Source organism: Cyprinus carpio, chromosome A6 (assembly GCF_018340385.1).
Source record: "Cyprinus carpio isolate SPL01 chromosome A6, ASM1834038v1, whole genome shotgun sequence".
NCBI lineage: Eukaryota > Metazoa > Chordata > Actinopteri > Cypriniformes > Cyprinidae > Cyprinus > Cyprinus carpio.
In genome coordinates, this window is record NC_056577.1 from 4,976,554 (window position 1) to 5,001,943 (window position 25,390).

The 25,390-nt window shown below is 39.2% G+C and overlaps 1 protein-coding gene across 1 annotated transcript in view; it reads left to right on the top strand.

Moving 5' to 3' along the window:
• LOC109091023 (zinc finger E-box-binding homeobox 2-like) overlaps positions 1-17,570 on the top strand; it is a 68,045-nt gene extending 50,475 nt beyond the window's left edge. The window contains 8 exon segments of the mRNA XM_042757588.1: positions 2,237-2,305; positions 4,912-5,106; positions 6,377-6,591; positions 8,631-8,739; positions 8,966-10,956; positions 12,463-12,643; positions 15,855-16,286; positions 16,289-17,570. Coding sequence (XP_042613522.1) covers positions 2,237-2,305; positions 4,912-5,106; positions 6,377-6,591; positions 8,631-8,739; positions 8,966-10,956; positions 12,463-12,643; positions 15,855-16,286; positions 16,289-16,425 — 3,329 coding nt within the window. The 3' untranslated portion in view covers positions 16,426-17,570.
• Positions 17,571-25,390: the final 7,820 nt, after the last annotated feature.

Here is a 25,390-nt window from a genome sequence, read left to right on the forward strand (position 1 = left end):
TGTGTTTACTTGTGTTATCTTTGACTATTTGTTTGATGATCTGAAACATCAGAGTGAGACAAGCATGCAAAAAATAAGAAATCAGGAAGGGAGCCAACAATCATATAAAAATATTTTAAAATAAAAATATATATATATATATACACACACACAAAATATATATATACATATAAATATATACGTGTGTGTGTGTGTGTGTGTGTGTGTATATATATATATATATATATATATATATATACACACACACACAGGGTTATATTTTTAAAACAATTATTTTATTTCAGATAACTTTTTTTTATGGTTTTAGTTAACAATCATAACCTTGCCCCACACTCTAAATCAACTACAGTCCTGTGTTTGCGATCACAGTTGTATATATTTGAATTGTTTTGAAAGTTTTAAAGTATACTTTGATAGCTAGTGATATATTTGTTGTTATTATTTTCAACATGATGCTACAAATTCTTCTGATAGAGCTTAACTCATATTGAACCCGGAACATTCCTTTAATTTGATAAACCCTCTTGGAGCCGGAATGTCTGTGATTCCGCTGTGTTGCAATTCCATAATGTGTGTGTGTGTGTGTGTGTGTGTTGTGTAAAAACCACGGCCATGTTTCTGCGCTGCTGGGGTGACGTTCATTAGCTCTGGAGGAAGAAGCCAAAGCCACTCTCTCTTTTTCTCTCTTTTGTGCGCTCTTTCCAAACTTGTGGGCACTTTCCGTCTGCGTCTCTGTGTTTTTTCTCGCGTTTGGTGCCGGAGTGTCTGCACTGGTACCTCAACACATAGCTCTGTCCTGAGATAAGCCCAGCACGCTCTCCCTTGCTCCTTTCTTGTCTGTTTGCTCCGGTCAGTCAGATTGCTGCATTGGTGTCGTCCTTGACTCGCTCTCATCTCCCATAATGCCCTTCACTAGTATGTGGCATTGTTATCACTGACAGATGCTTTTAATAAATCACCTGCCTCCTCACAACCCTTATTTCTCCCTCTTTTCTTGTATTTCGGACCCTTCCAAGGATCTCAGAGAGTCAGGAGGTTCAGACGGGAGCCGTGTGTTTTCACAGAGCATGCTAACGGCCCGTAGAGACATGAATGTTTTGAGAGTAAACCGAATGGATGGAGTGAAATCATCAGGAGGAATAGATTCAACACGGGTCTGCTTCAGACGCCTGTTTACTCACCCACCACCTCGAAACTGATTTATCAGCCTGAAACGAGAGCACAACTCCCTCGGCTCTCCAAACTGAGGAGGACTAGCTCACCTCCTACTGGAATATTTGATCCCTGTCCCCCCGAAACACTGATAGTAAAACTGAGAGAAACAGGAAGCAGAAAAGAAGGTGGATTCCAGTAAAAGCTCTGTGTGGCAGAATGAAACAAAAGATTTCTGGAAAGATCAAGAGAACTTAAAAAAAAAATAATAATAATAAATGTAAAAAGGAAAATTTTAAAATATTATTATTATTGTTGTTGTTGTAAATAATAAACACAATTAATAATAAATAAAAATATGAAAAATATGAAAAAAATAAATAAATATTAAGTTATTAAAAAAAATGCTTATAACAAACTCGTACTTCTGTGAGTAATAGTTTAAAAATATTGTAATATAGTTACACAACAAATGTTGTTGGAATAAATTACAATAAGTAAATTATTCAACTTAATATATATAATGTTTTAAATGTTGACATTCGCTTTGTAGGAAATCATCACCAGAGATCAAATTTCATCATTTAAATCGGCTGGGTTATTAATTTATGTAACGTCATATTTCACAGCCAGTGCATCAATACAGGTGAAAAGCCTGATAACTGACCTCAGAATGATGATGTTTAAAGCAGAGAGTTGATGCAGTGATGTGTTTCTGCATTCATGTTTCTCGTGATGTCAGTGGTTTAATTAGAGACTCAGTGTTTGTGTGCCAGAGACACGGAGCAGCACTGGAGATCAGAAGACTCTCTCTCTCTCTCTCTCTCTCTCTCTCTCTCTCTCTTTCTCTCTCTCTCGCTCTGTTTGCTTGTTCAGGTGGATGGAACATTCTTGAGCTGATCTCTGAGTTTGCTCTCGCTTGTTTCCCAGCGTGCTCTGCTCTGTGTGTCCCTGTGATTGTTGTCAGTGTAAATAAGTGGGTCATTCTGAGTCCTGCACGAGATGCAGAACAAGATGTTTTCTGTCCAGATGCAGTGTGTCAGTGAGCTAATAGACTCTCCCCCTGTCTGTCTCTCGTTCACAGATGAGCTGAAGAGAGACTATGACACTATGGGGCCTGATGCCGCTTTAGAGCCGGTTGGGAACGGTACAGGTGAGTCACGTGAACATGATGATTTGCTGTATTGATATAGAGTGCATTAGTCCCGCCCACTTTATCAGCAGTGCTGGTATTTTTTCCATTTATTTTTCCCATATGGATTTTTTTAAAGACTTTGTTAAAGTGTTATAAGCCATAAGCTTTATAAGCTTTTATATGAAGCAAAAAAGTAAATAGAAATCAGACAAAAAGACAAAGGTACAAGACTGTGAACTTAACAGTTTTAGTGAGTGAGAAAAAAAATACAATCCCTTGAAGCATTGCGAATCAAATTAAAAACAGTGGAGAAATGTAAAACAATTCATTTAAAGTTTTTGGTTGCATCTATCAAAATATATTTTAAGGTTATTGCAAAATATGCATATATATGCAAATATGTAAGTATTCTGAGAGCATAAGGAGACTTGATTAGGTTGTTCGCTGTGTTTGAAGGGAGTGGGCGGAGCTAAAGATCTCTTTCAGCACACTTTTCTCGCTGCCACTCTCTGATTGGTGGAATTTGCTGTATAGTATTATGGGTAATGTAGTTTTTCCACCAAGAATTCTGCTATTAAACACTTATTTTAAAATTAAGTTGAATAAATCTGAACAAATGCATTGAAGAAAAAGCAGTTGATTAATAACCTCACAGCTTACAACAGGTCTGTCTTTAAAGGTTTATCAGTTATTGTTAAAAATCATTTTCCCTATTGAGAAATTAATTGGAGATTTACTTCAGGAATCCAGCTGTTGTGCTCTGGTAGCATGTCTGTGATGCAGCATTTCATTCAATCTGAAACCTCGAACTTAAAAATGATTCTACTGCTGAGATTTAAGCAGCAAACGCAGATCAACAGGTCTGATGTGAATCCACAGTCATCCAAGTGATTCCTGCTCCCTGTTTGACATCACACACACACACTCACACACACACACACACACACACACACACACACACACACACACACACACTGTTAGGCCGTGTTTGAGCTGTCATTGCTGATGTAGTTCAGGAGGAAGGATGTGTAGTTTTAATAAAGCTTTCTAATGTTAGACACACACTCCAGAGATAAACAGCTCCGCTGCGCGGCCCACGATCCTCCTCTGCAGGGAGGGATGTTCTCGGCTCCAGCGTCAGGAGCTGAAGGAAAACATTAGGACGTTGACTTTAGAGTGCTTTCTTCTGCGAGCATGAACTTCCCCAAATCGCATTTCAGGCCAAAATCTAATTTGTGCGTAAACTCGATTTGTTTAGATCATGTAAGCCACAAAACCCACAGCAGCGAGGAGCTAAACGTGTTCATTTGTCGGGCCGCGGTGCTCACGCGTGTTCACGTGAATGATAGCGAGGCAGGTCTAGTAATGAGAGAGGAGGGAAATCATTTGCTCTGTTAAATAATGTTAAAGGGCTGCCGGCTCTCTGACATTTTCAAGACATTTTTGACAGCGACACAGCCCAGCGGCTCGACCTTTGCACAAATGAGACGATCAAATGTTTACTGTCAGACAAACCTCAGTGCAGAGTTTATACCTTACACTAGCTCATCCTAATTAAAAGGTAGCTGATAAAACCTCAAGCCAAACATGCGCTGTCTCTCTGCTGTAATATTTAACTTGTCTGACGAATGGGTGAGAGCTATTTATTCTCTGTTAGATAATATTCTGTTATATAATAACATAAAACACCTTTGGTTTCCTGTATATGCTCTTGTAGAGATGTGGAGAAATAATTATGACACTCTTTGTGTCTATTTTCTACATACACTTATTTTCCATATGAGCAAATTTTATTGCTCAGAGGATGTTTTTTCACAGCTCAATACTCACTTCTCAGTTATATTTAATGTTGTTCTCAGATGTTTCTCCTAAGATTCCCAAATGAGTGCCTAGTTGTGATCCAGTATGACTATAGAGCTATAAAATGAATGTGGAGAGCATCTCAGGTCATTTGATGAGAAATGTTTGAGTTCCTATTGAGATCTCTGAACCTTTAGAAGAGACACGAGAGATCACTCGAGTCTTTTTCTCATGAGAAACATCTAAGAAGCAGGAAACTTCAGCAAAACTTTCTACTCAATCTCATTGCTGTCTTGGAGAAACAACTGATATATTTGTAATTTTTGTTTGTGTGGGCATTTTTGTGATTAAAATGTTTGCCTTTTAAGCGGCAAAGGAAAAACAACATGAAGCCTCAGCCCTGTTGTGCCTTCACTTCAAAATTTCTTCTTTTTTTTATGTAATTATCAGAATCCACCTAGTAAGGAGTTCGATTAGAGAGCTAGGAAGTGATGTTGGGATTACAACATATGTTTCTACTCCTTGTCTGATTGCCTCTAATACATTTAAATGTAGAAAGAAAAGGGTTTATTGTTAAAAGCTTTTCCACAATTCCAATGGTCCTCCTGTTAGATTAAGTCATATTTCTTAGTTTAGTGGCCATTAGGTGGCTAGATAAGGCAGTAATTTAGACGTATCCCTCCCAGAACGTTCCTCTAATGTTCCTGCGTTCTTTTGATCACAGCTGCTCCGTCACCTTCCAGTGCACCATATTTTTCACATGCAAGAATCCAGGTTGAATTTAAACGCTTTTTCTCCCTCTCTCTCTCTCTCTGTGATTCTAGTGAAGAGCGTACACTGCGCTACTGAGTTTGAGGATTTCTTCGGGAAGCGTAAACTGGTGGACAGTGAAAGTCATGTGGTCAGCATTGCCGAATACCTCCAGAGAGGAGACACAGCCATCATCTACCCCGAGGCACCGGAGGAACTCTCCCGTTCCCGCCTCGCCACGCCCGAAGTCAATGGACATGAGGAGAACGGTGAGAATGCCAGGCAGCTGTTGCCGCCATCTGATTGGCTGCATACCGGAGTGTTTACCTTTAGAGCGAGGTGCAGCTGTCTGAGTGGTGAAATCATAAACCTAAAATTTCCCGTCCCGTGGGGGGCAGCCGGGGCGCGTTACGGCACATACCTCTCTTATGAAGAAAGTGTGAAAAATTAGACATGCAAGCCACCAGAAGTGATTACAACAGAGAGAACACAACTGGCCCCCAAATGGCATCAGTAAACGGGCTTAAACCATTGCAAACAACTGCTTTTAGCCAGTTAGGGTTAGTACCAGTTTATTCTGACGCAATCCAAAGAAGTCCAAATCAATTGTGAGGCTCCCATCTGCTTCTGGTTCAAGACCCGGATTTAATTTTGAACGCAAAAGTGGTGACCCATATACAAAAAACCCATGACTGCATAGAACCATCACAAAAACAATTTTAATAGAAGAATGCTTGGTAACACTTTACTTGATGCCTTAATGCATAATGCTTTTTGAAAGTGTTCAGTAGGTACGTTATAATGTATGATATTTTTTTTCAGAAATAACCAAAATCTTTGCAGATTCCTTGTTACAGTGCAATACAATGTCCTAATGCATTATACTTTCTAAAGATGTAAAAAAAAAAAAAAAAAGGTAAGGATTATAAACATGTGGTTATAATTATTCATGAGATCATACAGTGTATTATGAGGTGCATTACAGGACATAATTAATGCATTAAAATTATTTTATGATGCATTAAATACAAAAGGCTTCAAGTAAAGTGTTAACAAATGTTTTTGTATTAATATTAAAAAGCAAAGGTGGCTACTAGTGGCCTAAACATTGCTCATATTTGCAGTTATCGTTTAAATAAAACCTACACAATTTGTTACATTTATTTTCTACTTAATTTTATTTTCCCAAAAGGGTCAGTGGATATTGAAACTTAACAGCTTTTTTAAGTTATTGGCCTGTCTGTCATTAGCATGTTCCCACTTTAGGAGTGGAAAATAGATTAAAACATGAATGTGTTATATTTCTTCACCTAAAGCCCATGAGCAAAACTCAGCGAATTGTGTGAATTCGAATGCACCTACTGTGTGTGTTCATGCATTGGCGTGAGTGCGTGTATGGGTGGCAGTGCCAAGTTTGACGGCGGCACACAGTGGAGCAGATTGTACAGATACCTCCTCGTACCACCCTGGGCACAGCGCCCATTCGCTGCCAATGATTTGCTGACCTTTTGGCCCGCTGCCCCTCTCTCTCTGCTGCAGACCTGCCACCTGGAACTCCAGATGCTTTCGCCCAACTGTTGACCTGCCCCTACTGCGACCGGGGTTACAAACGCTTGACTTCCCTAAAGGAACACATCAAGTACCGGCACGAGAAAAACGAGGAGAACTTCGCCTGCCCTCTGTGCAGCTACACGTTTGCTTACCGCACTCAGCTGGAGAGACATATGGCCACACACAAGCCAGGACGAGATCAGGTGAGCCGCACTTCCTCTCTCACTCTCTCTCTCTATATCTAATGTGCTGTATTCCCTCAGAGAAAAGATATCATTTTGATTGGCAATCATTATTAATTTTTCATGGCATTTTGAAGATGCAGATCTTTTAATGGTTATAGCCTTAATTGAGGTCTAAATGGTTTTTTTGATGGCCTGCTCTGATATGATTCTGCAGTCTTATATTCACGATCGAATGACTATGTTAATTTCCAATTTCGAAATTGTATCCGCTCTTTAGGTTTTCTTTTTTATGTTCTTTAAAAATCAGTTTCTCTGTGGTGACAGAGTAACACATCATAATTTCCACGTGCGTAAATGATAAACTTAAGACGAGCACTCTGCGTTTTATTTCTTAACGATCTGTTGGAGCATTATTTACACACATTATATGGGCTGCCGTGGTCAGATATAAGACACATTCGCCTGTATTCTGGCAAATAAAGCAGGTCTATGTAATGCAAAGTGATATGTGGATCTCTCTAGTGACTGGACCACTTAAAACTTGTCTTTACGGCTCAAAGCGCATTGTGACTTCAGATTCGCTCCTGTAATCATCCAAGATGATTGATGGTACAGCAGCTCTTTTATATCTCAGACATGACGTTCTGACTAGAACAGACTGATTTGATACACGACGATCTGCCAACTTCTTCACCTGATGACACGGGCCGCTCAAAACATGAACAGATGGCCCATTCTCCACCCGTGACCTCTCTAATCCACAAATTACTTCCTATTTGTTGGTCTTTGTTTGTGTGCTTCATCTTGAAAGACTTTCCTGTTGAAAATTTGCTGTTGTCTGAAAATCTGATGGCCATTGAAACCATGATGTGCAGTAGAGCGCTCTTCATGTGCACGTGACTCTGGTTTACTGATAAGGCTGATTTTTACTTGCTAAGCCCAATAATATGCAAATACCCAATCAAATGCCCCACCCACATCATGCTTAACACACTTAGCACAAGTGCATCTCACCTGGGTGGAAAAATCCCTCTGCTCTCGCTGCTGCCAGTCACAATTAGGCCGACAGAGTGACTGTATCATATCGAGGGTGATGTTGGGACTAAAACCTGCCTCCATCCTCAGAGGGAAGGTGGGGGGCGTAAAGCAGCTGTTGCTGTTTGTTTATGCGACTCAGCAACATATGAGCGAATGGTGGGGTCCCTTCCCACCGTGGGCCGCCCGGCTCCCTGCTTGATGTTTGAAGGTTGCCGCTGTTTGAACAATCCTCCCTGTGTCCTGTGCTTTATGCCATCTGTCTCCAGCGGAATGCGGGCCTCTCTCTCTCCCCACCAGTTGTCGGAGCCAATCATGGGCGGCGCTCACAAGCCTTTTGTGTTCCTCTGCCCGTTCGACATACTCACCTCCCACTCTGAATTAATTGTGTTCGCCTGGTGCGCTCTCTGCTTCTCTGCACTGACGCCCATATTGTTGTTGTTGTTATTGTTATTATATTTTGATTTTCGAGGCTCTGCTTTGAATTGCAAATGCGAGGGGCGCAGAGCTCATGTTTTACCTTTGAACAGCAAATGAAGTGCCTGCCTACGAGCTGCATTCACGCATTACTAAAGAGACGTTTGAAGCCTTTAAACAGTCTACAAATTTGTGTCCAATTATGAAATTGCAACATTTATTCAAGCCCACCTTTTTGCGTAATGAACTCTTTGCACAGGTATCTGAAGGATGTGTTGGTTAAATATGCGTGATTTGTTTGGAACAATTATGCTAAATTAGATGAAGTGGATCATTTCTGCCTCCCTAATGAGGAAAAAAATCTTAAAAATAGGATTCTTTTTGTTCTTTTTTTTTTTTCGCTGCCAATGTAGCATTTCTGGCTCTAGAGTCAGGAAATGAAAAGGTATGAGATGCTCTGTTATCGCTGCTCAAATGCACCCAACCAAAGCAAGATTCTGCTTTACAACGGGAGCCATTTGGCCCGTCATAAAATTATTCACTGAAATCTTGCCTGTTGTGTGTTTGTGCAAGAGAAGCTCATGTGAATGTTTTCTCATCCACAGCACCAGATTCTTAACCAGGGTTCTGGCAACCGCAAGTTCAAATGCACGGAATGTGGCAAGGCCTTCAAATACAAACACCATCTAAAGGAGCACCTGCGGATACACAGTGGTACATCATTTTCTTTCTTTCATAACTCATTGCTTTAGTAAAGAATGTTCCTAATTTGACTGAATTAAAATGAATTGGTTCTTTGTTTGCCTTGTCTCAGCGAAGAAGTTTCAATAGATAAAAAGAGGGTACACACTCTTTACTTTGAAAGAAATGCAGTCAGTGTTGATAAGAACATATCGCGCTTCTTGATGTGATCAAATTTTTTTGTCTGTCTTCACTGTAGGTGAGAAGCCATACGAATGTCCAAACTGTAAGAAGAGGTTCTCGCACTCCGGGTCCTACAGTTCACACATAAGCAGTAAGAAATGCATTGGACTGATCGCCATCAATGGCAGGGTGAGGAACAACATAAAGACAGGTTCATCTCCGACCTCTGCATCGTCCTCCCCAACGAACACTGCCATATCACAGCTACGACACAAACTGGAGAATGGCAAACCCCTCGGTCTGCAAGACCAGTCCAACCACCTCAACATCAAATCTGAACCACTGGACTTCAACGACTATAAGCTGATGATGGCCTCTCATGGCTACGGTACGGGCAGCCCCTTCCTAAATGGTGGTGTGAGGGGAGGAAGCCCACTGGGCGTTCATAACTCCCACAGTCCCCTTCAGCACCTTGGCATGGTAATGGAGGGGCAAATGCTGGGATATCCATCACTGGGAAACAACCTGAGCGAGGTACAGAGGGTCCTGCAGATTGTGGACAACACAGTTTGTCGACAAAAGATGGACTGCAAGCCAGAGGAGATCTCCAAGTTGAAGGCGTACATGAAGGAGTTGGGTTCCCAAATAGAGGAACAGAAGCAAGGGCTCAACTCTCCCGGTGGACCCCAGAACACACTTCCACTCATCAATCACAACGGTGCCACCAAGAGCATCATAGACTACACACTTGAGAAGGTCAACGAAGCCAAAGCCTGCCTTCAGAGCTTGACTACGGACTCTAAAAGGCAAATTAGCAATATCAAGAAAGAGAAGGCAAATCATATGTTAGATATAGGTATAGAGGACAAAATGCATGAGAATAATAATCTAATGTTTACACCCTTCTCCTGCCAGTATTGCAAAGAGACCTTCCCTGGCCCCATTCCCCTGCACCAGCACGAGCGCTACCTTTGCAAGATGAATGAGGAAATCAAGGCTGTGCTTCAGCCCACTCAGAACGCCACGACCAACAAAACCGGCTTGTTTGCAGAGAAACACGGCCTCTTGCACCCGTCAATCATCCCCGAGAAGGGCGTCAACGGCCCTATCAGTCCCTACAAGGACCACATGTCAGTGTTAAAAGCTTATTTCGCCATGAACATGGAGCCCAACTCAGAAGAACTACTGAAAATCTCCATAGCAGTTGGCCTTCCACAGGAGTTCGTGAAAGAGTGGTTTGAGCAAAGGAAAGTCTTTCAGTACGCAAACTCCAGGACTCCCCCTTTAGAAAGGAACCACGTGGAGTCTGGTCATCCAGTCTCTGTTCACACACCCACTAAAGACTCTTTAGGCATTCGGTCTCCAATGTCCCTGTTCAAAGGTACTGACCACATCACATCCCCCTCCATCCCTGAGCTTCATAACAACATTAACAACTGCGACACCCCACTCAGGCTCTCCAAAACTCCTCAGTTCTCCAACCACAAGCAGCTGGGGGATAAGCTGGACCACTCCCGAAGCAACACGCCATCTCCTCTAAACTTGTCGTCCACCTCCTCCAAAAACTCCCACACTAGCTCTTACACACCCAACAGCTTCACCTCTGAGGACCTGCAGGCTGAACCTCTTGACCTCTCATTGCCAAAGCTCATGAAGGAGCCAAAGCACATCTTGACTGTGAAAAGCCGACCCAAGCTAAACAGCACCCCCACTGACCATAACCACGTCATGACACCCCGCGAGCATGCAGATGAGCCGCTCAACTTGGCTTATCTCTCTAAGAAGGAGTTTGGCAGCCCCAATGCAAACAGCAATCTGGACAAAAGCTCGAGCCCCATGTTTGGTCTGAATCCATTCGCTGCCAAACCCCTGTACACCTCCCTACCGCCCCAAAGTGCATTTCCTCCCCCTACATTCATGCAAGCCAGTCTCCCAGGGCTGAGACCCTACCCCAGCCTCGACCAGATAAGCTTCTTGCCGCACATGGCCTACACATACGCAGCAGGGGCAGCCAGCTTCGCCGAGATGCAGCAGAGGAGAAAATACCAGCGGAAGCCAGGGTTCCAGGTAAATACGGACTCACTGTTTCATAAACCCTCAGGCTTTGTGTTTCTTTTTTCTATCCCTCTGGTGAGTGGCGCTCGGCTTCATTCAGACACTAATTAAAAGCCATTCAGAGCGGGAGAGGGGAACTCACCTCACGCCCAGCGGCTGATGAGGCAATGAAAGAAAACCGTGGTTCCTGTGGTAGACGTCAATGCTTCTAGTGCCATGCGCCGGCTCTTTTAGTGGTGAAGGTTATGTTTCCAGCCCTTGAGTGGCTTGTCCAAGATAGAGTGAGCAGGAAACTTCAAAGTGGCAAGTGTTCATCGGTCTAGTGTAGATGTGCCTGTGGCGCCGCTGCTCTTTTTCCCGTCTCAGGTGTGAGAATAATCAGAGACATAGAGAATCGGTGAACCTTAGACATATCTCTTTATTTCTACCCCTTTTTCATTTTGCTCCTTTTTTTCCCCTACATTTCTACAGCGAGAAATCTGAAATGAGCTTGAGCATAAAGATTAATAATGCACACTCCCCATGTTCATTACAGCTCAGCGCTGAGGGCTGTTTAACATCGGGGAAACCATTCTGATAAAAAAGTATTAATAATGTTTCCTATTCTAAGTTATTAAATTAGATTTTAAAAATACAGCTAAGGGCATTTAGCTCAAATTGATTGCGGAACGATAGCACAGAGCTTTGTTAAAAGAGAGTGCACAGAAGCATTGTCAGTCCAGAGCCGGCTGTCCTTAATGAGGGCATCGTCGCTGCAGTTTTGGCCATTTTGTGCCCCTCTTGATTTAATCATTACCGTTTGAAATTAGAGGACTGTGGCAATATTCCCCACTAAGACTTTCTTCTTATTGTTATTAGCTTCTAATGTAATAATATTTTTTTCCCCCATTAATTTAGGTTTAAGCCTATCGGGGTAATCTCTGCTCAGATAAATACTGCGCTAACACCCTTTCATGTACGAAATTAAACCAAATTTGAATGCAAATATATGGAATAAGGTGTGATTAAGAAGAGAGAAAGGCCTCATTTGTAATATCCTGCCTTTACATGCTTTTTCAGGTTGCAAACATTTTAATATTTAATTCTTAAGACTACTACTCCAGTTTAAAAAAAAAAAAATAGAAAATCGTGAAATACATAAATAGATTAAACAAGCAAGTTATCTATTGATCTATTTTGCCATTTAAAGATTATTGATTATTTTCTCAGGATGTATAATTTATATAACAGTTTATTATTAACAGATTTGATTATAAATAATCATTAAAATATTAATAAATTATATCATTAGATCATGTTATTTTTATACTATATCACATTATATTTTAAATTGTAAATTATCATAATTGTAAGTAATTGATTCTGACACCAGCATATTTTTTTAAAATGTTTGTTTTATTCTAATCCTTATTCATTTGTAATTTTTATTATTGTTGCACTGTAGTGTGAACCGCTTTGTGTGATGACAATAGACATAATATTAAACTCAAGGAGCTAACGATCGCCGTCTCTTTCCAGAGCGAGCTTCTCGACGGGCCGGCAGATTATCTGAGCAGTCTAGATGATATGGCCGACCCCGAGGCCTGTCTGTCCAGGAAGAAGATTAAGAAAACAGAAAGTGGTATGTACGCGTGTGACCTTTGCGACAAAACATTCCAGAAGAGCAGTTCCCTCCTCAGACACAAATATGAACACACAGGTATATATACTGTTCTAGACACCATCATTTAATAACTGTCTGTCTAACTCCAGAATATTCACGCTGCTTCTTCCTTTTTTCGTTCGCTCTGTCTTTTTCCACTACCTAAATCATGTTTTCTTTTTTTCTTTTTTTTAGTAAAAACCAACATGTTTCTCTCCTGTTGACAGTCAGTGAGAGGATTTGTAAATGTAATTAATATGGCAAAAACATGATACTGACATTGCAATAAAAAAATAAATACATTGCAATATAAAATATATATATATATATATATATATATATATATAAGCAAACACAAATATTTAAGCAAAATTAAATAGTTAGAAAAGAAACAAAACTGGACTGAATAGTCTCTGGAATTGTCTGGGAGTGAACCTTTGACATTTACACTGTTAGTAGAGGCTACATTCACAGCACACAATTATTTATTTATTTACAGACTTGATTTTGGATGAAATTAAATTTTAAATGTGAAAAAAAAAAAAAAAATTGGCAACATTTTTGCTAAATGACTTCAATGTGATATATACACTTAAACTTATACTTGGATTTTGATTTACATTAGATATAAAATTGTCAGAGTCACAGCTTTGAACAGTAACAATACAAATGGAATAGAGAAGGCAAATAAAGAGAAGTTCTTCTAATTTCATTTTGAAATAAAATATGATAAAAATGTGAAATTTGTTGCCTAAATCAGGATTGGACACTTTTGGTGTGAATGTAGATTTGCCCGATATGGTGTCATATGTTCTTTAACACTGATCAATCAGTTGTAAACTTGAGGCTACACTTTTATTGAAATTAATCATTTTCAACAGAATTTGTTTTGTAAAAATACTGATTTAGCATGGGCTTTCTTAGAGCCAATAAAATTATTATACAAAATGTTTTATAAAACTGCATAGGATTAAAAACACAAGATGATAAAAAAAGAGACCAGAGACATCAAGAATTAAATTCAAGGAATACAATTAATTCCACACATATAAGGGTTTGCAAGTAAAATAATAGCTTGTCAGATGGATGGGAGAATAAAGTGGCTGGAGCAGCTCTGCAGCTCTTTAGAAATAGAAACGGAGCATCTGTCCGCTGAAAGCAACTCTAGACAGCTTCATTGATTATAAAGGGAGCGATTTAGTTTTGATGCATTGTGATGCGCAACTCATGCCCGCTGTAGACATGGAGTTAAGGTCACATTCTATTCCAGAGACCAGCCAGTATGAATAAAAGAGTGAAATAAAAGTGAATTAGAGGAGGAGAGTAACTGCACTCACACACACACACACACACACACACACACACACACACACACACAAACACAGTTTCTTTCTCTTGATTGCATCACCATTTACAGTCAGTCTGAAAGGACATGGGACTGAATCCACTGATGTGAATACAACTATTTCATTTCCCTCTCTCTCTCTCTCTCTCTCTCTCTCTCTCTCTCTCTCTGCGAGTGGGTGATCGTGTATTACGGCGGTGCATTCCTGTGCTGTTTGCGGTCAGCTCTTGGTCAGTTACATGTGTCAGTAAATGTAAAGTTGAGATCAGGACTGATATAGCATATCAGTGTAATTTCAGACTAAGCAATACAACATAAACAATTATATCTCAATATTTTTTCTACCTTTTGGTGATATTCAGTATGCATTCTGATATTTAAGTTTTTGTTTTCCAATCATAAAAATCATTAACCTAAGGGTATATTTTAAATGTTTAATGCAAGCAGTGTATTTCTGAAAAATGTAGTTTTTAATATTTTTATTATTATTTTTTTTTTTACTTTGATTTATATATGACTGTATAACAATCTGTAGTAATACAATGCAGTACTTGCATCATCTTTTTTAATAAATTATTTAATATATGAAAAATGCTACAGGAGTGTTTTGAATCAGTTCATTTAAATTAAGTGCAATTGGGATAAATAATGCATATTTCATATATTTAAAGAAAGTTAATTGTCAAATATGAAGTGCATTAGAATGAACACAATGTTGCATAATTTTATATTCCCTTCAAAATCATCACATATATTCAATATATCGCCAACAATTAGTTCACAACATGCACATTAATATCTAAATGTTAGTGTACTGTATAGAAATTAATGTTTTTATTAAGGGCAATATTTACCCTCTACAGCTGATTTTCATTTGATTTTCAGGGGCAAAAATTAAATGAATAAATAAAAAATACAGAGCATGGTGCATGTCAACTGTGAATCAATTAATAAAAAAAGCACTATTACACTATTTGACTTATTACAAAAATGCTATTTGAATCATTATAGACGCTTATTTTACAATCAAAGCATAAAACGCAAAAGTGATGCACAAATATTATAACACATAAACATTAAGCTAGAATACATTTTGCATAACTGTACGATCATCCTGTTAAATTATACAGCTCAGAATCATGAAAAAATCACTTCATATTATGTGCATATTGAACATCAGTCACCTCTGAGAGCGTGAATACAGATATCTGACAGCTACAGGTCACTACAGCGTCTGCAGAGACGCTTGACTGGCCTAGAAAAGAGCATGATGAAATAAATCAAATATTACATAAAACCCCAGCAATTAAATATCTGGGGCATTTCTGTCACTTTCGGTGGCTTTTTCTTTTTTTTTCTTTTTTGGCCTCAAGCACCTGTTAGATTCTGACCGCGGTGTCTCCCCTCGCTCCTTCACTCTTTCATTCATGCCATCCATCTCTCTCTTTCAGCTCTTGTCACCCCGGGTCTTTTCTCGTGACGTCAGGTGGTGACATGTCATGCAGCACACAACAGCGTCTCTGTCTCAGAACGACAGAAAAAGAGTTAGGCAGCAGGAAACTGCCAGCGCATTTCACTCGATGTGTTTGTTCCTGCGCTCTGCGCTCTGTTTGTTTGGTTTGCGCTGGTTTATTTATGTTGCAGTGTTGTAGCGCTTGGGCCCTGCGCTGCCTCACCGCTTCACGCTTCACTTCTGTGAGGGAATGTTACAGAGTAAATACACAAACGAGACGGCGGCGCGTCAAGCAGAACTGCAACCAGAGAAGGCAAACATTCATAACACTGGATTATTTTGGCTTGTTTTCATCGGAACCCTTTTATTTGGTGTTTATTTTGGTTAGCGTGCGAGATCTGCTGTGTGTTTGTGAGAAATGCAAATTTGCTCGCTCACCGCATGCGTTCTGTCGTTGTGTGTTTCCGCAGGTAAACGGCCGCACCAGTGTCAGATCTGCAAGAAAGCGTTTAAACACAAGCATCATCTGATTGAACACAGCCGCCTGCACTCCGGAGAGAAGCCGTATCAGTGTGACAAATGTGGCAAGCGCTTCTCACACTCGGGCTCGTACTCGCAGCACATGAACCACAGATACTCGTACTGCAAGAGAGAGGCGGAGGAGCGCGAGGCGGCCGAGCGAGAAGCCCGAGAGAAGGGTCACCTGGAGCCCACGGAGCTGCTGTTAAACCGGGCGTACCTGCAGGGCATCGCTCCGCCCGGATACCCAGAGCATACACCGGAGCCTATCCTGAGGGACGGCCTGAACGGGAGCATTCGGGAGCGACTCAAGGAGGTGGAAGGAGCGTTCGTGAAGATGGGCCGGCGAGACGAGGAGTTCGAGGAGGAGGAGGAGGAGAGCGAAAAAAAAGCATGGACACCGACGGGGACACCATGAGGGACGAGGAGGAAAACGGCGAGCACTCGATGGACGACAGCTCCGTGGACGGCAAAACCGAATCCAAATCGGATCACGAGGACGGCGTGGAGGACGCGGTGTAGCCGCTCATTCGTGCATTATGCAAAAATTAAAAAAAGGAAAATAAAATAAATGAAGTTTTAAAATTTGTACAGTATTAAGGCCTAAAGTATGTGTGGTGCTACCATCCTAAAATCACGTGTTCCATAGTATTTATAGCACAAACTAGTAACTTGTACAAAAATTGCACTCTGCTTCTATAATCACTATGAGAATAATAAAATTATTTGCTGATGTATATTTATACAGTGTTAAAAAAGCATCTGCGGCTGCAGGGGATCAGTATTTAAAGCGTTTTTTCTGCCCTCGCCACACACTCTTTTAGGCCGAGTTCATGTGAAGGACCGTAACAGTATTCCGTTTGCTTTGACGATTTCGAGTCTTAAAGAGACTGTTTGGAGAGAGAACGACCATTCGACCGGGACAGACAGATGGACTAAGCCTTTGGACGGTTGTTGCCTTATATGCAAACCTGTTAATCAGTGCGTTTCTAAAGTGCCAACCCTGTTCAGTAGAAGAGGATAGAGCTGTCTCTCTCCGATCAGCACGTTCTCTCCGTTAGCACAACAGCTCTTTAGTTTACAACGACGTTTGTGCAATTTTGTTCTCAGTATTACACCAAACCGTTTTGCAATGACAGAATTGCATCCTTTTATTTGTAGGTTTAAATAACATCTTATTTATGTGGCCCATTTTGTATCTCCTGATTTTATTTATTTCATACTGTACAGTACAGTATTATAGTTCTTCAATAAATAGATCTATTTTAGTAAAATGGAACCTGGAGTTGATGAGAGCATTTATTGTGTTTTGAGACATTAATCGTGAAATGCAAATTTTCGATTTCATTTCAGTTCATTGTTTTTGTTCTTTTACTTTCCATTTACTGGAAATTCCAAAATTTGGGAACTTTTGATACAATATTGTGAGAACACTGTATTTTCAACTGAAAGAAGAAAAAAAAACTGAGAAAAGAGATCCACTTTTATGTATTTTGTTGAAGTGGAACAGGGACAGTTGAAATTTAATGTATGATAATATCATGACTGAAAACACACAGATCTTTCCTGAAATGTCTTTGTAAGAGTATTATGGACTTTTTAATTTGTAATTTCTCTTGGAAATGACCATGCTCAAATAAAAGTAGCCAAATTAAAGAACTTTTCAAGAAGGCGTGTGCATGTGAGTGAGCTTGTGGAGTGAATTATCAAGTGTCGTCCATATATTCATGTGTTTTTGTTTTAGAGGACACTCGCCGCTTCAGTTCTGGCTTTGACTCTATGAGAGCGGCGGAAATCGCACCTTTCAAAGGTGATTCTCAGCCTCCGTCATTAGATATTCCTACCGCTTCACAGCCGATGAAGGCCGAGCAGGTTTTCAATGAACTCTTCAAATACAGAGCAGAGAACCTGTCGAACAAAGCCAGAGCGAGACAGACAGAGAGACAGAGAGACAGCTTAAAGTGTCTTGAGTTCCTACAGCATATGCATATGAAAGCACAGATCAAACGCTCTCTCTCACACACACACACACACACACACACACACACTGAAGACCGGATCTTGCCCCTAACCTCACCCTAACAACACATTAGCAAAATAACAAAAAAAAAAAAAAAAAAATAAATAAATAAAAGAGAGAGGAAGATTCCACATCACAATGGCTTTCATCTATTCAGTTTTTCAGTTTCAACCTTGGCATATTAAGAGAACAATTATAGCAGAATTGAAACTGTGGTTAATAATAATATAAATACTTAGAACTTATGTTTTATATTTATGCTAAAATGACATACAGTATACATAGAGGAGAACTGTCACAGTTTAGTCCAGTGAATAATTATCATGGTGGTTTATTTTTAAAAATCAATTCCTGTATAAACAAACCACACACACACACACACACACACACACACACACACACACACACACACACACACACATAATAAATTAATAATAAAATAATACAAATAATAAAAAAACTACTAGAAATTTGCTGCAGAATTATAGAAGAAGTGTGACATTTATTGGGGGGAAAACTGCACAGTAAAAAAAAAAAGCATTATTGGAGTTGAGTTTGAAATGTCTAAAAAACAAACAGTAGATTAAAGAAAGAAAAAGAAGAAGAAGAAAAAAAAAACTAAAGCTGTGAACAATTTTGACAGCTAGTGCTGGTCTTCCCCTTACAGTATATTTGTACCAACAAAGATAATTTGGATAAAAAAATGAGTTTTGTGCCTAAGAAAGAAAGAAAGAAAGAAAGAAAGAAAGAAAGAAAGATAGAAGTCATAATTCCAGCAGTCGGTAATGTCAGCCAGTTCCTATATTTGTGTAGAACAGCTCTCCAGTGTTAACTCTTTTTTGAAGGATGTGTGTTTCTGTTGTTTTCAGCTGTTGCTGTTATTTTTCACGTGTTTATTGCCTCTTTAATTCATGATGATGAATCAGCCGTGCAACACACACACATTTAACCCCAGTGGCTAAAACTTAATAAGACATTTTAACCCTTCAGAGTGTGAAGTTACATCCAACCCTTCATGACTGGTGACCTTTGACACTTACCCACCATTTATTTGGGCATTTTTTGCTTTTATTTAGATTAGTCAAGATTCAACTCGTTGCTTCCCACAGGGCTATCGACTCTGACAAGCCTCACCTATATGTTTATGTGACTTTACATGCTATTGTGTTACTTATTAATGACAACATGAGTTCAAAATGTCAGAAGAGGTGGTGAATTACAGGTTTAATAAATATTACAAATGAAAGGCCTTAATAATTCTGTGAATCATTTAAAAGACTCAGTCACACGTCCGCTCTGCTGTTCTTACAGTACGTGTGTGTGTGTGTGTGTGTGTGTGTGTGTGTGTGTGTGTGTGTGTGTGTGTGTGTGTGTGTTTTGGCGGGTGTGTTTTGGCGAGTGTGTTGGTATGTTTGGAGTTTCCGCTGTATGATGATTCACTGCTGCTCTTTCAACAACTCTAAAAACCACCAATACAAACACAACTCTCTCTCTCTCTCTCTCTCTCTCTCTCTCTCTCTCTCTCATGAGCTCATATTGCTGTTGGCTCTCAAACATCTTTCTCCTGCACGGCTTAAATCTTCCAATGCAAACATCATTCTTGCAGATAATATAACAGCACACATACACACACTGAACACTGGGCTCTACGCAGCACAGCCTTACTGTAGACAGCATATTGTCATCTCATCAGTATCAGTCCATATGAATGATTTCTTAAAAAAAAAAAAAAAAAAAAAAAAAATTAATAATATAAGTTTTTCTTTGGTCAAATCTTTATGATTGCATGAAAATATTCAATAAGGTTAATAACAATAAATGCTGTTTTCATTGTGTTTATTATTAATTTTTTAAAATATATTACAAGCATGGAAGCGCTTTAAAGTCAGGTTAAATTTGTTAACAAAAAGCATTGGGTATCAGGAACGAACAATGAAAGAACATTTTTACAGCATTTAATAATCTAGGCTAATGTTAATTTCAATAGTATTGTTAATATTCGTTCAAAGTAGATTTTTACACTTTTTTTGTACAATGTTAGTCAATTTGTATAAGTATTAGCAAGTAAAAATCATTGCTAATCTTGATTAATAAATGCTGTAAAGATATCGTTCATAACTATGCGCATAAAAGCCAATATACTAAAAACTTATAAAAGTTAAATAAAAAATATAAAAAATAACAAATAATAATAAACAATAAACAACATAAGTAATTACTACATTTCTCCATTTTAAAAAAATTACAAAAATTCAAAAAAATTAAATAACTTTTATATTGAATAATATTTTAATCATATACATACAAAAAAAAAAATATATATATATATAAAAAAAGTACAGTATATATATAATTTTATATTCTAAAATGTTTTATTATATATAATATTATATAACATTATACAAAATTATGTGTTAATAAATATGTTTTACACCAAATTCAACACGGTTCATAGACAAAATGTTCTAGAAATTATCCTAACACACATTATTTCTGATTTATCCTCAAGTTTTGCTTGACTCAGACTTTTGACCTAACTCAATTATTCATGTCTCCCATATGCTGCCTGTATGTGTGTGTGTGTGTGTGTGTGTGTGTATGTGTGTGTGTGTGTGTGTATGTGTGTGTGTGTAGGGCCTGGCACTCACACAGAGAGACGGTTCAATGTCGTACAGTCAGTCAGTCAGACAGATGAGCAGTGAGAGGCCAACAGCTGCTCTGTCCAGAGAGAGACACACACAGAACACAAATCATATAAACTCAAAACTACCAGTGGCTTAATCCATAATAAAAACAAATTTTAGGTAAATTAATGTAATATCTTTATAAAATTAATAGTTTTGCTCTTTTTTTTTTTTTTTTTTTAAGGGGAAATTTGATGTGATTTCAGGTTTTCCTTTCTTTTTGGAGTGTTACAAGCTGTTTGTGAATAGATAAGATCCTTAAAGTTGCAGAGACTAAAGTCTCAAACCCAAAGAGATATTCTTTATAAAAGTTAAGACTGTGCCACGCCCTCCTAAAACATCTCGTTCTAACACGCCCCCACATCTCTACGTCACCGTGTGGGAAGATTTGCATAGTGCCGCCCAGATGTTCACGCAAAGAAAGAAGGAGTAACATTGATTCTCGCTGTTGCCACCGGCTCCATGTCGTGGAGACACTGCTTCGTTGTAAAAGCGAAATTACTTTGGCCTTCCCAAAGGGGAGACAACTAGAAATCAGTGGTTAAGCTTTATTTACAACACTGTTCCAGAACAGTTCAGCCCAAATATTCAGATGTGTGCAGCACATTTTATGGAGGACTGTTTCCTGATCCTGGAAGAGAAGAATACAATTCCGTCTGTTCTGACTCACAGTCTGTAAGAAAGTTTACATATTTAAAGAATTTAGCACTGATGATTCAAACGTGATTTTTGAGCAGTGTAAAGCAGCACTTGTTGTTTGTTATTTCTCTGATCACAAATGCAGACATGGTTTTATGTTTATGCTGCGTGATGCAACGCAACGTGTAAAAACACAGTATAAGTCATTATAATCCACAATTATGTCCCCACTGGATGCAACAAATGTCTCGTTTGTAATGGGTTTTAATGTTTTCGTCTTGTCACGCCGGTGTCCTGACCGGGACACGCATCACAGTATGGTGAGGGGCATAACATTTCCGTAAGATGTTTGATGCATTCAGCCAATCACAACACACTGGATAGCTGGCCAATCAAAGCACACCTCGCTTTTCAGAACGATGAGCTTTGTAAAAAAAAAAGACACGTTTCAGAAAGGCGGGGCACAGAGGAGAAACAATAATTTACAGAATGTGAAAAATAATGTTTTTTTTTTTAACCTTAAACCACATAAACACATTTCATTACACCAAATACACAAAATAATGTTCTTTTTAGCAACATCATATGACCCTTTTAATAATTTGTATTTTAGAAGTTATTGAGATGTTTCCATGAACTTTGACCACGCAAGTAGTTACCTTTTAACCTTTATTTATTGCTGAACACACTAACGTGCACATGCACACATTTACATTTGCCTTGAACACACACTCATACATACCTACACTAACAGCCTATTTGGACTATTCGTTTAAAAGAGGAGAAAGGTAATTATAGGTTTTGCCAGTACATTTTATGGAGCCTTTGATATGCAGAAACACAGATTTGAGCGGCAGGCAGCACGTTGTGTGTGTGTGTGTGTGTGTGTGTGTGTAGCTGAGTGCTGATTAGATGCCTGATCAGGGCTCTGACTGCAGGGTCTCAGCTGGGGACCAGGAACATCCTTCATTACGCGTTTCCAGGGGAGTGGAATTGTGCTCGCGTGGGGGCCTGTTGCAGGGGTTATAATCATATCTGTTTAGATTAGTGGTCAGTTATCATGGCATAGATCCCCCCTTCATAAGGTGTTCACATATACTGACTAACAGTCAAAGCAGCGAAACTCACTTGGGCCCAGGACAGAACCCTGATGGACACCGTACCACTGCATGGTAATGTAGCTGAAACAATCATGTGACTCCACAGCTGTCTTTCAGCATAAATATGCAACAGTTTAACAGTCAGTAATTTAGACTTAACATCCTCATACTTACTCTTTAACTTGTTCAGCGTTTATAGGCCGACTGCTGCCAATTTACTCGACGGGTTGGCATAAACGAGTGTGTGTTATGAGCAGGCTGTTTATAATAGACTCGCCACCGTTGCCCCTTGCAGGCGGATAATTGCACGTTCCGGTCTCAAAATGCAAAGCTGAATGCGATCAGACCTGTTTTAGAGACATGGAAACCTATGCCTTTTTTTCATCTTTCCTTCTATATGTAATTTTTTTTTTTAAGGCAAGCATTCACACACAGCCGTTGGGGATTATGCCTAATGACAGAAGTTAATTATATAAAGTGTAATTTTTAAAAACAGTTCATGAACTGCAAATTATAGTTAAGAGCCCCTTTAATGCTCTTCATGTTAATTACATGTCTTAATATTGCATACAAAATAAAGGATCCAAGGAAAAAAAAAGATAGGGAGAGAAAAACAATTTGTGAGTACATTAATTTCATTTATCACTCTGATTAAAATGGTCAAATAGAGTGTTTATACAGTTTTTAGCCAGAGACTTTACTAAGCTTTCACTATGCAACTGAATACTAATACAATTATACAGTTTTAATCATGAAAAGTCAGTTAAATCACAGTAATTTTACACTTGATGCAAAATATTCAGTTCATGATTACATTTTGAAAAAAAAAGAAAAGAAAAAAATGTGTTAGATAATATCATAACCACAATTTGATATGAATTTTTCCTTAATTCGATCCATCTAAACATCTGAAACGACTTTTTTCAGCTGACGTCATCAATCCCCCTCATTTTGTAACCACCTTTCATGTTCACATCTCTTAATAATTGCATAACATCAGAGTCAGCGTTTGATCGAAGAAACATGCAAATGCCACACGACTTTCCTCTTTCTGTAAAACGAATGTCTCTTCTGCTCAATGTAATACACAAATGATATCTGGCCAGCGTTCGCACTTTGACTCATATGCAAGCAAACCTCCGTGTCTCTTGTCATTTGTGTGAAACAGAAACTGACACTACAAGTCTAGTCGAGTTCATTAGCCTTCTCATAATTATCCTCCTGGCTCTTTGGAGAGATTTCCTTTTTTTACTGATCGGTTATGAAGTTCGACTCTTGAGAGGCAAAGAGACTCTTGACTCGCTCAATTGAAATAAAAGAGGGAGAAAAAGGTCCTGGCCATTTTGTTGCTTTGAAACCTTAATCTAGAAAAATTCAACTTTCCTTTATCCTTTAATACCAGATCAAAGAGCCGAGAGTGAACCCGATTCAAACCCGTCCATTATAGAGGAAACAGCAGAAAGGCTTTGAGAAAGTGTGAAACGTCCTCACACAAAAGAAAAGGTTTGGAGGCTCAATTACTCACTTATTCACCGGCCTAATTTTATGCGTGCTTCATTTGCATGTCATTTTTGAGGGTGAGGCTGAAATTTCGCCCTGGTAATTACCCCGCAAATACATTAACGACCCCGAGAGCCACGCATCCGTCTACATGCGGCCTCCGCCGGTCGTGTCGTGGCGGGAAGCGGTCAGGATGCCATGATCTTTTTGATGTTGGTTTTTCTTTGTGGAATTGCTGCAATCTTTTGAAAGATTTGTGATATGTTAAAAAGACTCGGCGGATTCTGTGTTCGCCTCCTGGTGAGCTCAACTTCAAATGCCTCGCTTTTAGACCTCACTCACCGTCTCCTGTACGGCATCCGTCTTTGAAGACCTGTGAAATGTGATGTTTCAGATCTGGACTAAGTCCAGGACTGTCGTTTCTCTGCCTTCTCATTTCAGGCGGTTTTCTTTTGGAAATGTTTGTTTGCGTTCGTGTGGTGTCGACTTGTTTAATTATTTCATTTTAGTGCAAATGCCGATTTGGCAAGAAGCCGCTTATCGATTATGAAAGAAGGCAGGGTGATTAAAACAGCGTGAAAAACAAAAAAAAAAAAATAAACAGGAGAAAAGAGAGGAGGAAAAAAACAGCAGCTTTTCCTTCAGAGTCAGAGACCACCCTCGGCTCGCTCACTTGTAATCATCTCAGAATTTGCTCAGAAACACTTGCGAACTTGTGTGGGAGTTGTTTTTACTTCATTAAAAGCAGAGTCTAGAGCCCACGAGAACTCTCACGCTGCAGAAACGAACCCTTACCACAAGAAAAACAACCGGGAAAAATACAACCACGTCCTGGAGTTCCTTTACAAGTTGACAAAATCTGAATCCTGGGAGGAATCGCTGCCGAGGGAGGCTGCTGATTGGTTATTTGTTCTTGGAGGATGGACTTCGATTGGTGGTTCAGAGCTTTGTGTCTCACCTTTATAATCGTCTCAGTACTAGCAGAGAGAATCATGGGAAATGTGGGTGAGAGAACACTGCCACTCCTAGTTCACATATTTAACCCCATTTTTTTTATATATGTATATATATTGAAACATACTGTGAGCTACTTTGAATTCAAAACTGACGACTTCAATTGACCTGCAGAATTTAATTAATTATTCATAAATATTTTTTATAGTCTCTTGCTCACTCTTTATTTGATCAGACTGACATATGCCTTTTTTATTTTAATTTATGTTATTTTATCCAAAATGGATTATAGAATGCAAACTGTTTTAGTTCCAAGATGATTACTGATGACACTCGCTGATTTAAGCATGCAACTTGAGATCATGTGACAGATGAAGTCAGGTCATATGACTGTGTTTGTAGCATGCTGCTCTCTAAAACAGGTTGGCCTGCTGTTTCACTATTTTTTCTGAAGTAGTATACAGTATACAGTGTATTCAATTTTAAATAAAGTCTCTGTCAAGGAAAATCAGCTCGTTAGCAGGCTAAAGCAAGATGCTGATGGATTTGTAGCAAAGAACAGCAACAAGTAAACAGAAAGGATGAAGATC